Source organism: Protopterus annectens, chromosome 11.part0 (genome assembly GCF_019279795.1).
Source record: "Protopterus annectens isolate FY-2018-M chromosome 11.part0, PAN1.0, whole genome shotgun sequence".
NCBI classification, from domain to species: domain Eukaryota; kingdom Metazoa; phylum Chordata; order Ceratodontiformes; family Protopteridae; genus Protopterus; species Protopterus annectens.
This window is the reverse complement of record NC_056745.1, coordinates 506,567,523-506,581,290: the sequence shown is the minus strand read 5'-3', so window position 1 is coordinate 506,581,290 and position 13,768 is coordinate 506,567,523. Positions and strand designations below refer to the sequence as shown.

The following is a 13,768-nucleotide window of genomic DNA, read 5'->3' as shown; positions in this document are numbered from 1 at the left end:
TACTACTGTGTGGTACAGAAACCTGGGCAATGAAGGCAGAGCAGGTGAGGAAGCTAGAGTGATGGAGGTGAAGTGCTCGAGATAGGTGGTAGGATGCTCACTGTGGGACAGATGAAGAAATTAGGACATCGGAGCAGGAGTCCAAGTAGCTCCAATTGGAGACAAGGTGAAAGATAACAGATTATCATGGTTCTGGCACATGTTCAGGAAAGCAGAAGACAATCTGGTGAAGAAGATTTGTGACTGATAGGATGAAGGCAGGAGGAAATGAGGGTGTTCAGCAAAGAGATGGATGGATTGTGTGAGAGAAGACATGGAACAGGATGGATTGTGTGAGACAGAAGACATGGAACAGTCGGGCATGATTGTCATAGAAGGTTGGAGATTGGCATTGAACTGAGAGAAATGACAAAAGGTGACAGCATCTCAACCTCATTTACAAAATGGGAAAAAGGGGGTTGTTGTTGATGATGATGATGAGGATGATTATATCATTAATGCCCTGAGTTTCATAAGATTCTTAAAGCACTGTTTACAGGAAACTATGTTAAAATAGGGAAAGGGGCATCTAAGTCTCAAGCAGAATGTCACACACATGTTAGTAGGGATCAAACTTAAAATCCAAGCAAAAATATTTTAAATGAACAAGAACGCAAGTACTTCAAAGTGTGGGTTATGATTAAAAAAAATAGTATTTTCTTTTAACATACCAACCAAACACTTTTCTATAGGAAAGGCACCCTGGGTAACAAAGCTAAAAAAAAAAAAAAATATGATGGCGTGATTAAGTATGTATAAGTAGCGACTCGGAGCAGACCTTCCAGTGTTAGTCTTCTATAAGTAGGCTATTCATTCAGAAAATCAAGAGACATTGCAGGGAGATATGAGCCCCACTATGGTAGTTCATGTGACCTGTGTCCAGCAGCAGTCAGGTAGTGTACTCATGATGATGCGTGTCCAAGGTCTCATATACAACACAGGTACAGCTGAGAACTCATGCAAATTGCTTCATAGCAAAGTAAGTTGGAAAGGGAAAGGGAGGCAAAAATAGGAAAGAGGAAACCAAGGAACACTTAAAAGACAAAGGGAAGGGCAGAGAGGTAAGGGGTGAGGGAAGATCTGTATAGTGTTTTTGGAGATAGTTGCCCTTATTTTTTTTTTTAGAAGAAGGGCATGGGGGAATATGGGGAATTTGTGGGTAAGAAAGAGGGTATAGGGATGGCAGCAGGGGCAGAAACATAAATATATAACACAGACAAAGATGGAGGGAGGTGCTGATACTATCTTTATGCTAAGGTTTCCTTCCTTTATAATTTCTTTAGCTGTAGCTACTATTTGTCCTTTTTTATTGGTAACATAACATTATTAGAACAAATCCCATGTCAGTAAAATCTTTCCTTCTAACATCCGTTTCCCTCATCTTTGTTGATACAAGTTGTCCATCTGAATGGAAATAATGTATTTCAGAGGACTTGGGCAATCAGTTTCTGATGTTTGATATTGTGAAATGAGTAATTCAAATGTAGGTCTCAAGGCTGACGTAATCAAATGGCTTATAAGGAATGTCTTCCCAATCTTATAGTATAAAACAATGTACACATAACAATAAGGACTTATTCTGAAATGGCACAAACTAAAAGGTAACCTTCTACTTGTGAAGTGTTACCTTTAGTGAGGAAGCAACTTATTCAATGGCAGCATTTTTCTAAGCAGTGAACTACTATGTTTACTTGCACTCTGCATTAATCGAGCACACAATACTATCGATCTGTAAAATAATGTAATAAAAATGTTTCTGTATTGTGAACACTTGTAACTTAAGAATGTAAATATGGAGCTTTTCTCCCTGGACCTTTGCTGAAAAAGGGCATATCTATCCCAGACAAACTTTCCTGGTAATCGAAGACAAATAAATCAATAAACACCAGCTTTTTATCACGTAAATGAACCATGTGTGTATTTTTTTCCTGAGGGAGTCACGAGATAAGAAAACTTTAGTGATAAGGGGCCTTCTTATCTGTCACTGTGTTATTACAATGCTTTGTAAAATAAATGCTCTTCCTGCAGTTTGCTGTACTACAAGTACTACTGTGTAAAATCTCTTCCTCATTTCAACATTCATTTTCTGATACAAATTTTATTACATTTATGGTCAGGAGGGGCTCAGAGCCTAGCCCAGCAAAAACTTGTAACTTGTCAGTTCTTGTTAAGTTACTAATTAACAATAACCTATTACATTTGACTGTGACCTTGTATTTTTTTACCTATGAAGATCACAATACTGACAAATAAGTATAAAAAATCCTAAATAGCCAATTTCAGTAAATTATTTATTCTCTGAGCATCTTGATTACAAAAACTGATGGTGTGATTTTTTTTTTCTGACAGATTTCTAATCTTACCATCTGGGAACAAGAGTTTGGAGAATCTGTTTTTGAGCCTGGGTTGACATTTAAACTAGCTCAGTTTGATGGAATACTGGGTTTAGGATACCCATCTTTGGCAGTTGGAGGTGCTACTCCAGTATTTGATCGAATGATAGAACAGCACAAAGTCAACAGTCCAGTGTTTTCCTTTTTTTTAAAAAGGTTGGTTGTTAATTGCATTGCACATGTGTGTGTGTGTGTGTGTGTGTGTGTATATATATATATATATATATATATATATATATATATATATTGCAAACATATTTGTTTAAGAAAGTAAACATTAACATGTTATAGCAGAATCAGTGACTCCTTCCCTTATTTCAGTAATGTTTTTCAGGCATTGTGGGCCATTTTTTCCATACCTGTTAAGCCACTCACCATGTCTGACCCATTTGTTGCATCTTCCTCTTGAATGATATAGCTAAATAAACACATAATCATTTTGCCCTGTCTTTTTTTGTAGTGAGATACATACTTAGACTCAGATACAGCTTGCTTAATGTTTCTAAGTGAAGTTGCGGTAGTTTCTCCTTATTAACGGAGGTGGTACAGTTGTATAGTGATTGGTGCAGTGTCTGGAAGCAAGGACACTTGGGTTCATATCCTTCTGGTGTTGCTTGACTGTACTGATCTTTAATAAATTTTAAATTTTTAATGCATTGTAATAGCTTTAGTATTTATAACTTTATGAAGAAAAAGGACTCCATAGAAAGCTGCAATGTTTACCTCTATGAAAAGCAATATCTTAAATACTATACATCAGTAGCTATTTCAGTTAGTAATAAGTTTTAATCTAATTATGACAATGTTAGTGGCATTTGTTACAGTATTTGAAATACAATTAATATTTTCCCTACATTATCAGTACATCCATAGTAAAGGCATCTATTTACTATAATCCTAATACAGTCGAAATAAAATGAATAATTTATTTTGAAAATCTGTTATTCTGTGTAGGCCTCACTGTCAGTACCTATGTAGGCATCCATTTGTAGGTACAGGTGCATAATTAATCCACACATCGTGGGAGTTCTTGACTTTAAATGCAGGCATTATACTTTCTTTAAAGTGAAATGTATTTTTCCAGCCCTACCAACAAGTTCATCTTACATTTATTTACTTCCCATAGTGGAAGAGAACCCTGGTGGATCATTTGGTGTCCTAGAAGTGTAAGTATTCCCACAGCTGGACAGAATAAGGCAATGTAACACTTGTCCCTCTAGTTGTAATTTGTCATTTCTTTGCTTCCATGAGAACACTCTGGGATTCTCTTGCAGATGAAATTAACAGTAGCATTAATTTGTTCAGCTAGTAGTACCATACTGCATTCTCACTGCTAATCCAGTGATAGGAAATCCCATACTGCATTCTCAGTGCTAATCCAGTGATACAAAGTCCCCTAGTGCATTCTCTGTACTAATCTACTGATAGGGTGCACTGTACTACACTCTCAGTGCTAATACAGTAACAGGGAGCTCCATACTGCATTATCAGTGCTAATCTAATGATAGGAAGCAGTATACTGCATTATCAGTGCTAATCCAGTGATAGGAAGCCCCATATTGCATTCTCAGTGCTGATCTAATGAATTGAAGCATGATACTGTATTCTCAGTGCTAATCCAGTGATAGGAAGCCACATACTGTATTCTCAGTGCTAATCCAGTGATAGGAAGCACTATACTGCATTCTCAGTGCTAATTCAGTGATAGGAAGCCCCATACTGCATTCTCAGTGCTAATCCAGTGATAGGAAGCACTATACTGCATTCTCAGTGCAAATCCAGTGATAGGAAGCCACATACTGTATTCTCAGTGCTAATCCAGTGATAGGAAGCACTACACTGCATTCTCAGTGCTAATTCAGTGATAAGAAGCCCCATACTGCATTCTTAGTGGTAATCCAGTGATAGGAAGCACTATACTGCATTCTCAGTGTTAATTCAGTGATAGGAAGCCCCATACTGCATTCTCAGTGGTAATCCAGTGATAGGAAGCACTATACTGCATTCTCAGTGCTAATTCAGTGATAGGAAGCCCCATACTGCATTCTCAGAGCTAATACAGTGATAGGAAGCATTATACTGCATTCTCAGTGCTGATCTAATAAATTGAAGCACTATACTGCATTCTCAGTTTTAATCCAGTGATAGGAAACACTGTACTGTATTCTGACTGCAAATCCTGTGATAGGAAGCCCTGTACTGTATTCACACTGCTAATCCAGTGATAGGAAGCCCTGTACTGCTTTCTCAGTGCTAGTTCAGTGATAGGATGCCACATACTGCATTCTCAGTGCTAATATAATGATAGGCAACACTATACTACATTATCAGTAAGTAAATAATGTGGGAAGAAATAGCCAGGGAATTGTTATGGCTAGGCTTGTATAGGCCCTAGGCCTGATAGCCTAGTACCAACCTATGAACCTATGAATCAGTGCTAATCCAGTGATAGGAAGCCCCATATGTTCATAGAACAATACTAAGCTATTGGCCTGGAGGCCCTTATAAGCCTAGCCAAGAATTTCAGCCATGTTCCCACAAAGTCAGCACCTGTTTTTCCTGTCCAGCAGGGGCACAGGTGGGATCCCAGGGGTATAGTTTCTGTTTCCCATCCAGTCATCCAGGTCCCTCTTAAAGAGGGCTAGTGAGGTACTCTGATTGACATGAAGAGGAAGTCCATTCCACAGATGGAGGAGTCGTTGGGACACAAATCTATCCCACCAACAAGTTCTACTAATATCACAGACCAGGTTGAGACCTTGCATGCGGGTTGCGTGAGTGGAGTTTGACTTATGGATATGCAGCAACTCCATCAAGGCTGGGTCTGAGATGGCCTTGTATGTCAGACAAAGGTCACCTCTGAGCAGTCTGTATGAGACTAAGTAGAGGGAGGGGGCTTTAGCCTATTTGTGTAGGACAGGTGTTTGAGACCCTGGATTTTCCTGGTTAGAACCTCTGTGGTTTCTCCAGCTGCTGCATGTGCTTGGCAAGGTACATGTCGAAGGGGGCATTGTACTTGATAATGGGTCTGATAAGGGAGAAGTACAGGGATGTTATGACCTCTTTGTTCCTGGATGAAATACCCTTCCTTATGAGGTGGGCCATGTAAAAATATTCTGTATAATGGAGGCAACATCATCTTTAAAAGTCATGTTGCTATCAACCTGGGTGCCCAAGTCCCTCATGACTGATTGTGTGCATAGTACATTGTTATTAATGTGATAATTAGTGAGGACACCATTTTCCCCAAAGGGGATAATGACGCATTTCTTGGCATTCAGTTTGAGGCCATGCTTCTGGCACCAGTCATTAGTTTGGTTAAGGCCCTCTTGGAGGATGTTCACATCACTAGGGGAATTTATGACAGTGTCCAGCTTGCAGTCATCTGCAAACATGGTCAGCCATAGACCACTTGTTTTGGCTTGCACCTCAGAAAAGTATATTCCAAACAGTAGAGGCCCCAAGACCGATCCTTGAGTACGCCGCTTGTTATGGGCCTACTACTAGAGGTGGCCTCCCCTGTTTTGACTGAGTGGGTTCTATCAGTGAGCCAGTTATCTACCCATCTGGTAACATACGGGTTGATGCCTAGCTGGGAGAGTTTATCTATTATGCCAGAGTGGGGAATAGTGTTGGAGGCTTTGGCTAGAGCTCTCAGCTCTGTATTCTCAGTGCTAATCCAATGATAAGAAGCACTATACTGCATTCTCAGTGCTAATCCAGTGATAGGAAGATCCATACTGCATTCTTAGTGCTAATCTAATGATAGAAAGCCCCATACTGCATTATCAGTTCTGATCAAATGAATTGAAGCACTATACTGCATTCTCAGTGCTAAACCAGGTATAGGAAGCCCTGTACTATATTCTCACTGTTAATCCAGTGATAAGAAGCCCTGTACTGTATTCTCACTGCTAATCCAGTGATAGGAAGCCCTGTACTGATTTCTCAGTGCTACTCCAGTGATATGAAGCACCATACTGCATTCTCAGTGCTAATCTAATGATAGGAAGCCCCATACTGCATTATCAGTGCTAATCCAGTGACAGAATACCCCATACTGTATTCTCAGTACTAGTCCAGTGATAAGAAGCTTCATACTGCATTCTCAGTGCTAATCTGGTTTAAGGAAGCCTCATAATGCATTGTCAGTGCTGAGTGATAGGAAGCCCCAAATTACATTCTCAGTGCTACTTCAGTGATAGGAAGCCCCAAATTACATTCTCAGTGCTACTTCAGTGATAGGAAACCCCACAGTGTATTCTGGGTACTAATCCAGTGATAGGAGGCTCCATACAGTACTCTTAGTCCTGGTTCAGAGACAGAAAGTCTCACACTGCATTCTTAGTGCTAATATAGTAATATAATGCCCCGTAGTGTACTCTGGGTGCTAATCCAGTAATGGGAGTTCCCATACTGTATTCTGGGTGTCAATGCAGTGATAGGAATCCCCATACTGTATTCTGGGTGATAATCCAATTATGGGATGTGCTGTACTGCATTCTGGGTGCTAATCCAGTGATGGCAGTCCTCATACTGTATTCTAGGTGCTAATCCAGCCATAGGAGGTCCTATACTGTACTCTTAGTGCTGGTCCAGAGATGGAAAGTCTCATACTGTATTCCCAGTGCTGTTTAACTATAGCTCTACTCTATAATGATCCTCTCAGTTAAGGAACCAAATTCTTAAGTTTTCCTGTGTCAGACTCAGTCTTACATGCAAATGTAATTGGTTGTGAGTTTTGCATTAACTACCTAATGCAATCAGTTGCCTTTCTAAATCACAGTGAGATTTTTACAGACATAAATGTCATACCTTATATACATTTAAAGAACTATCCCCATCCTCCAGAAAAAATATGTCACTATATATATATATATATATATATATATATATATATATATATATATGGGTCTACTGCTTTTGGTCGAATTACATTTGGTCGAAAATTATTTCAGGCAGCCCACTTCACTGAAAGCACATTTGATTGAAAGCTCATTTGGTCAAATTCCATTTGGTCGAAAATGGAATATAACCCCTGCCCCACTGCAGTGCGACCCTGGAGTGAGAATATAAAGTTAGGGGGTGGGGGGCACAGCCCCCCACATTAAGGGTGTTGGGGGCATAGCCCCCCACATTTTGCAACTAGTTTTTGCTGATGTTATATGTTTCAAAGTATTTTAATGGATACACAAGTATATAATAGTGAATACACTGCACTTATGTGGGGGGCTATGCCCCCACACCCCTAATGTGGGGGGCTATGCACCCCACACCCCTCCTAACTTTATATTCTCACTCTAGGGTTGCACTGCAGTGGGGCAGGGGCTATATTCCATTTTTGACCAAATGGAATTCAACCAACTGGGTTTTCAGTGAAATGCATTTTTGGTGAAGTGAACTGCCTGAAATAATTTTCGACCAAATGTAATTCGACTAAATGCAGTAGATCCATATATCTATCTATCTATATATATATATATATATATATATATATATATATATATATATATATATATATGTGTGTGTGTGTGTATATGTATATATATATATATATATATATATATATATATATATATATATATATATATATACATCAAATGGATAGATAGAGATCTTTTATATAAACTTATTTTATATCAAACAACTGTAATAATACTGCAACTGAAATGCTAGATCCTTCCAAGGAATGTGAATGGTTAACAGATCAAAATATAATTAAAATCAAAAACATGTAAGCAATACACAGGACCTTCCAGAGTGAATGGATCCTTTAGTTTGCTATTTTTGAAAATAGAATTAACAGTTGGTATAAAGTGAGTCCTTTCACCCAACTGTAAGAACTTTTTGTTTAGAGTTGTGAATTATATCATCAGTACATATTATTTAAAACATTAAAACTACATATATTAGCTAGGACCGATGCATCAATACACCACATAATACGTTATCTGATAGCCAGTGAGAGTATAAAAAGTAAGTGCCAAATAGGGCTTAATTCTGACTAAGTGGATAGGTCAGTCATTCGTTGTTAGCAGTCAAACTGATTAAGATCTAATTAGAAAAATGCTTGTAAACTTGAAGAATTCAAGGAGAGAGCCAAGACTGTTAGTAGACCTTCTGTGGAGAATGACTCAGAAATGTCTGCTGTGGTGCTGACTTAAGTTTTTGAATTTTGCAATAACAATAGTAGTAATATGCTGAGCTATACTTAAGAAATTTAAGAAAGCCACTGTAAGCACACAGTCCTGATTATGTAGTACAAAACATTTCAGAAGTACTTAGTCTATATTGGTAGAAACTGCCTTGAAGATAAGCAGAAAGATCCTGAAAACACGTGTTTGTGTGTGTGTGTGTGGGGGGGGGGTCATGCATGTAGTGGATGCAGTGGATAGTGACACAGAAAACCTTCAGACACTGGATCCATCCCAGTTTCGTTTCATAAAGGGCAAGTCATGCTTACTTAACCAGGCAGACTTCTTTGAGAAGGTCACTAAAGGAATTCACAAGGACAAAATGGTATATATTGCCAATCTTGACCTAGCCAAGGCATTCAACACAATACCACACCAGGCAAAGGCATTCAACACAATACTGCATCAGGCATTATAAACAAACTCACAAAATTAGGCATAAACCCCTGTGTCACCCACTGGATAGCCAGCTGGCTCACAGATAGAACACAAGGAATTAACTTAGTGGAGTTCACCTCCACAAAGAGACTGTCACTAGTAGAGAATCTCAAGGCTCTGTGCTGGGTCTGCTCATGTCTGGCATCTACTTGTGTGAAGTCAAGGCCAATGTCAAGGGCCTCTGGCTGACCAAGTTCACAGATGATTGCAAACTAGGTACAGTCATAGGTTCCTAGGTTATTACTAGGCTAACGGCCACTAGGGCCCTTACAAGCCTAGTCTTGCACACCAAACCGTTTTGGTCCCAAGTATCATATGGGGGGGGGGGTTACTAGGGCGCTAGCTAAAGATTTGTTGGGGATGTTAGTTAGGCTAATACTTTTCTTATTGACGGCCTCTGTCCATAAGTGACATGGGGGCAGACTGTGGGATAAATTTATGATTTCCCATCCAGCTGTCAAAGTTTTATTTATAAAGGGTCAGAGATTAACTCTGTTTTACATGGATAGGGAGACTATTCCTTAGAGAAGGGATTCATTGAGACACATATTTGTGTCTCTAGCATGTTCTGTTTATGTTACAAGTGAAGTTCAGTTCCTTGGATCTAGTGTTTCTGATTCTTTTTGTTTTTCACATGTACGTGCAAGAGATCCATCAGAGCTGGGTCTGAAGAAGTCCTATAACCCAAGCAAAGATCTCAGCAGATTGTAGGAGACTGAATACAGAGTCAGAGCCTTTAGTCGATCAGTGTAGGGCAGGATATTCATGCCCTGAATTCTCCTGCTGAGAAACATTTATGGCAGGATATTCATGCCCTGAATTCTCCTGCTGAGAAACATTTGAAAGCACTCCAGCTATTGCAAGTGTCTGGTTAGATACATGCCTAAGGGGGCATTGTAGTCAATGTTAGGTCTGATAAGGGCTGAGTAGAGTATTCCCCATAACATGAATATCCTACAAGAAGAACTGACATAGACAAGTAACTGTTGCCAGAGCCATGGTGTAAAAATCAATGCCAGGAAATGCATAATAGTATCCTTTGGAAGATGGCTACCCCTGGAAACTACCACAGTGATAATATACCCCTAGGAATTGACCTAGTAGCTATGGATTTGGGGAACACATGTAGATAGTAACCTGGCCTTTGACCATCACATGTCAACACTATTAAGGAAATCATTCTATGTTGCACAATTTATAAGGTATGGCAGTATTGTTCTATTGTACTTTGCCCTCATCAGACCAATCATGGAGTACAATAATCCCTTTGGTATGTACATAGCAAGGCACATGCAACAACTGGAATGTCCACAGAGGTTCCTCACAAAAAGTATACAGTGCCTCAAAGCCCTATCCCTGTCTTCTGTCTCTTACCAAATGCTTAGAGACAATCTGTGCCTGGCATACAAGGCATCCTTAGATCCTGCAATGATGGTCCTACTGTATAATTGCAAAACAAATACCATTATAATTACCCAATTTAGGGACATACACCTCATCTATGACATAAATAGGACATGTTCGAAGGACAGGTATGTGCATCGGAGACTACCTCTTCTCAGGAAGAGGCTTCTCATCCATGTGAAACAGAATTCATCCTTTACCCAGTTCAAGTGTAACTTATAACTTGGACCAGTGGATGGAGAATAGGAAATTTTCTGCTGGTCTAGCACCTATGTCTCTAATAGAGGCAGCCTGACCATCCAAGCCCTAGCCTACATAGCTCTCCTAAAATAACAGTAGGCTAACAAAACCTTTTAGAAGTGTTTGGGATGCATAGTTATGCTTAAAGGGCCCCTTGGGTCATTAGCTTATACCCCTATGAACATATTAACATTTATAGCTAAAGTAATGAAAGAGTGAACTGCTAAGGATAAATACATGACACCAAGAAAGTAGACAACAATCAACAGAAGTAAATGACAATGAAACTTCCCACAGATCACCTTACCAAAAAAAAAAAACTTTATTTATTTCAAAAGGACGTTCCAGGCACAGCTCAATATCTTCCACAGAAAATATTCTCCTCAGACAGATGTAGGCCATCTTATCAATTAGTAATTAACTGAAAATTACTGAATGAACCTATCTGACTGAACTGGCACTTCAGAAACGTCTAATCCGTACAAACTGTTATTTTTTTTTTGTGTTTTATTCATGCACAGTCTATGTGAGGTAACCTCCAGCCCTCTCTGGTTGTGGAGACACCCATTCTTTCTTTACTATAACTAACTTTGAGATCATTATATCTGTCAGAAAGGAATGCAGTGAACTTAGGTTCATTCTGCCCATCTCGAATAAACAACCATCAATGCAATCAGCTATGACTTCCAAGCACCTTCAACCCACATATATGCCACTACACAATCTTATCCAAACACCTAGATTGGACTTCCCTAACACTGTTAGGTGCAGTGACACATGCCCAGATGCACACGTGCATTTACGCTAACACACACACACACTACCTCACTTTATTGACTTATGATTGAAAACAGTCATAGATGTCCTCAGTTATAGACAGAACGTTTCACCTTCTGCCCTGCTGATCTAGTAATAGAATGTTCTTTCAGCCAATAAACAAATCTGTTGACAGCTTAGCTATTCATACTTTAGGTAAAGATTTTCTGTTTGCCTTTTGTGTTTATCACTTACTATTCTAAATAGAGAAGGAGTTAACAGAATGCAGTGTGGGTAAATGTGAGCTAGTATGTATTACTTAAGGGACAAGCCATCTTAAATAAAGTTCTTAAATGCTAAATGTACATTGATGTCATATTTTTTAACTGTGCCAAGGCCTACAAGTGAGCCACTAATGAAATATTAGTTAACAAAGTAAATAGTCTCTTTTATAGTTGATCTGTCATTAGATGGCTTAGGTATTAACATTGTAGATGGACTAGCATTTCTAGTCATGACCTAGGCAAAGGCTATATTCATGGATATTTCAAACTTACTGCAGCCAGTGTGTCATCGGGAAGAAACCATCCAGACACAAGTGTAATGTGCAAGCACTACACAAACAGAAACCAAAGATTAAAAACTCTAGACAATGGAAACATGAGGCAGCAACCCTAACCACTGTACAACTGTACATTTGTAATGCATGTGCTTAACTAGTGAGCAGTTAACAAGGTATTGCAATAGATAAGAGTCATGTAAGGGTTGTGTCCAGTAAATTGCCCATTCCAACTGTATGTATGAAATGACTTCATCTGATGGCAAATTAGACCTTTCTACAGTCATGATATCTATCACTGCCACTGGTATTGCATGTCTTTACCCAGTATTACAGCTATAAAAATGAAACCTTGCATTTCCAATCTTATGTTTCTAAAATCTGAATTTACTTTGCAGATTTGGCAGCTGAAGATAAACAATAATGAGGATAACAACAGTAATGTTCACAACATAGCTTCCCACCCTTTTGTGGGCTAAAATCATACTGTACATAAAAGAATGAGAACTGTAACATTTAAACAAGAAAGGAGACATTAACTAGGATTTACCATTCCAGAATATTCTAGAGCTTACACAAAAGACTGGACAATGTAACAGTGAAGAGGTCAAGACTAAATATAGTATTTCTTCAAAAAAGCTTTCCTTTTCTATACTCTTCTCTGACAGCCCATTCTGTTGGAGTGACATATACGACGAACACTTGTACAAAGACACAGAGCACTGTTTTGCAACTTTCTTATACCAGCTTTGTCCTGAAGATCTGGAGTAGTGTTATAAATCCACATTTCTATGATTCAGCTCTATCCATTCTTATTTCACAAAATTCCTGTTCCAGGTATTGGTCTCTTGATGGTCCAAATCATTAGACAAATGTCATTGTGTACATTCATAGGTTCATAGGTTGGTACTGGGCTATCTGCCCGAAGGCATATATTAGCCCAGCCACATTGTGCAGTATTCACCGCCCCTTTAGTAGTTCCCTAGACCCTTGTACTAGCAGCTAGTACCCTTGGCCCCTATCTAGCAGTGCTGTTGGTGTGATCCCCGGTGTGAACTTTCTGTTACCCATCCACTCATCAAGGTTCCTCTTGAAGAGTGATAGTGAGGGGTTCTGTCTTATGTAGATCGGGACCCTGTTCCATAGTAAGGGAAGTCTCTGCAAAGGGAATCTATCCCTCCAGCATGTTCTATTCATTGTTGTGTTGAGGTTTATATCCCTAGAGCGTGTAGCTTGAGTAGATTTGGTTTTGCTAAGATGGAGCATGTTCAACAATTCTGGGTTGGACATGGCTCTGTACGTTAGACAGAGATCGCCTCTGAGAAAGCGGTATGCAACAGAGAACAGTCTTAGCTTTTTCAATCATGCTGCATAGGGCAACTGTTTGAGGCCAGTAATCCTCTTGGTTAGGTACCTCTGCCGTCTCTCCAGCTGCTGGAGATGTCTAGCCAGGTACATTCCAATTGGTGCATTGTACTCAATAATGGGTCTGATGAGGGAAGAGTAGAGGGGCACCATTACATCCTTAGATCTTGATGCGAACCCTTTCGTGATCAGATGGGTCACATAGAAGGATTTTCTAACCACTTTGGCAACATGGTTATCAAAGGAAAGCTGACTATTTACTTGGGTCCCTAGATCCCTTATTTCTTCTTCAGATTTCAGGGGAGTACCTCCTATGTTGTAGTTTGCGGGTACTCTGTTTTTTCCAAAGGGGATTACTATGCATTTATTTGCATTTAGCT

General features: G+C 39.3%; 1 protein-coding gene across 2 annotated transcripts in view; it reads left to right on the top strand.

Moving 5' to 3' along the window:
- The window catches only part of CTSE (cathepsin E), a 765,846-nt gene that overhangs the window by 597,646 nt on the left and 154,432 nt on the right, over window positions 1–13,768 (top strand). For both annotated transcript variants that reach the window (XM_044088002.1, XM_044088001.1), the window contains exon 5: window positions 2,389–2,588. In XM_044088002.1, the coding sequence (XP_043943937.1) occupies window positions 2,389–2,588 (200 nt within the window). The remainder of the gene's footprint in view (window positions 1–2,388; window positions 2,589–13,768) is intronic.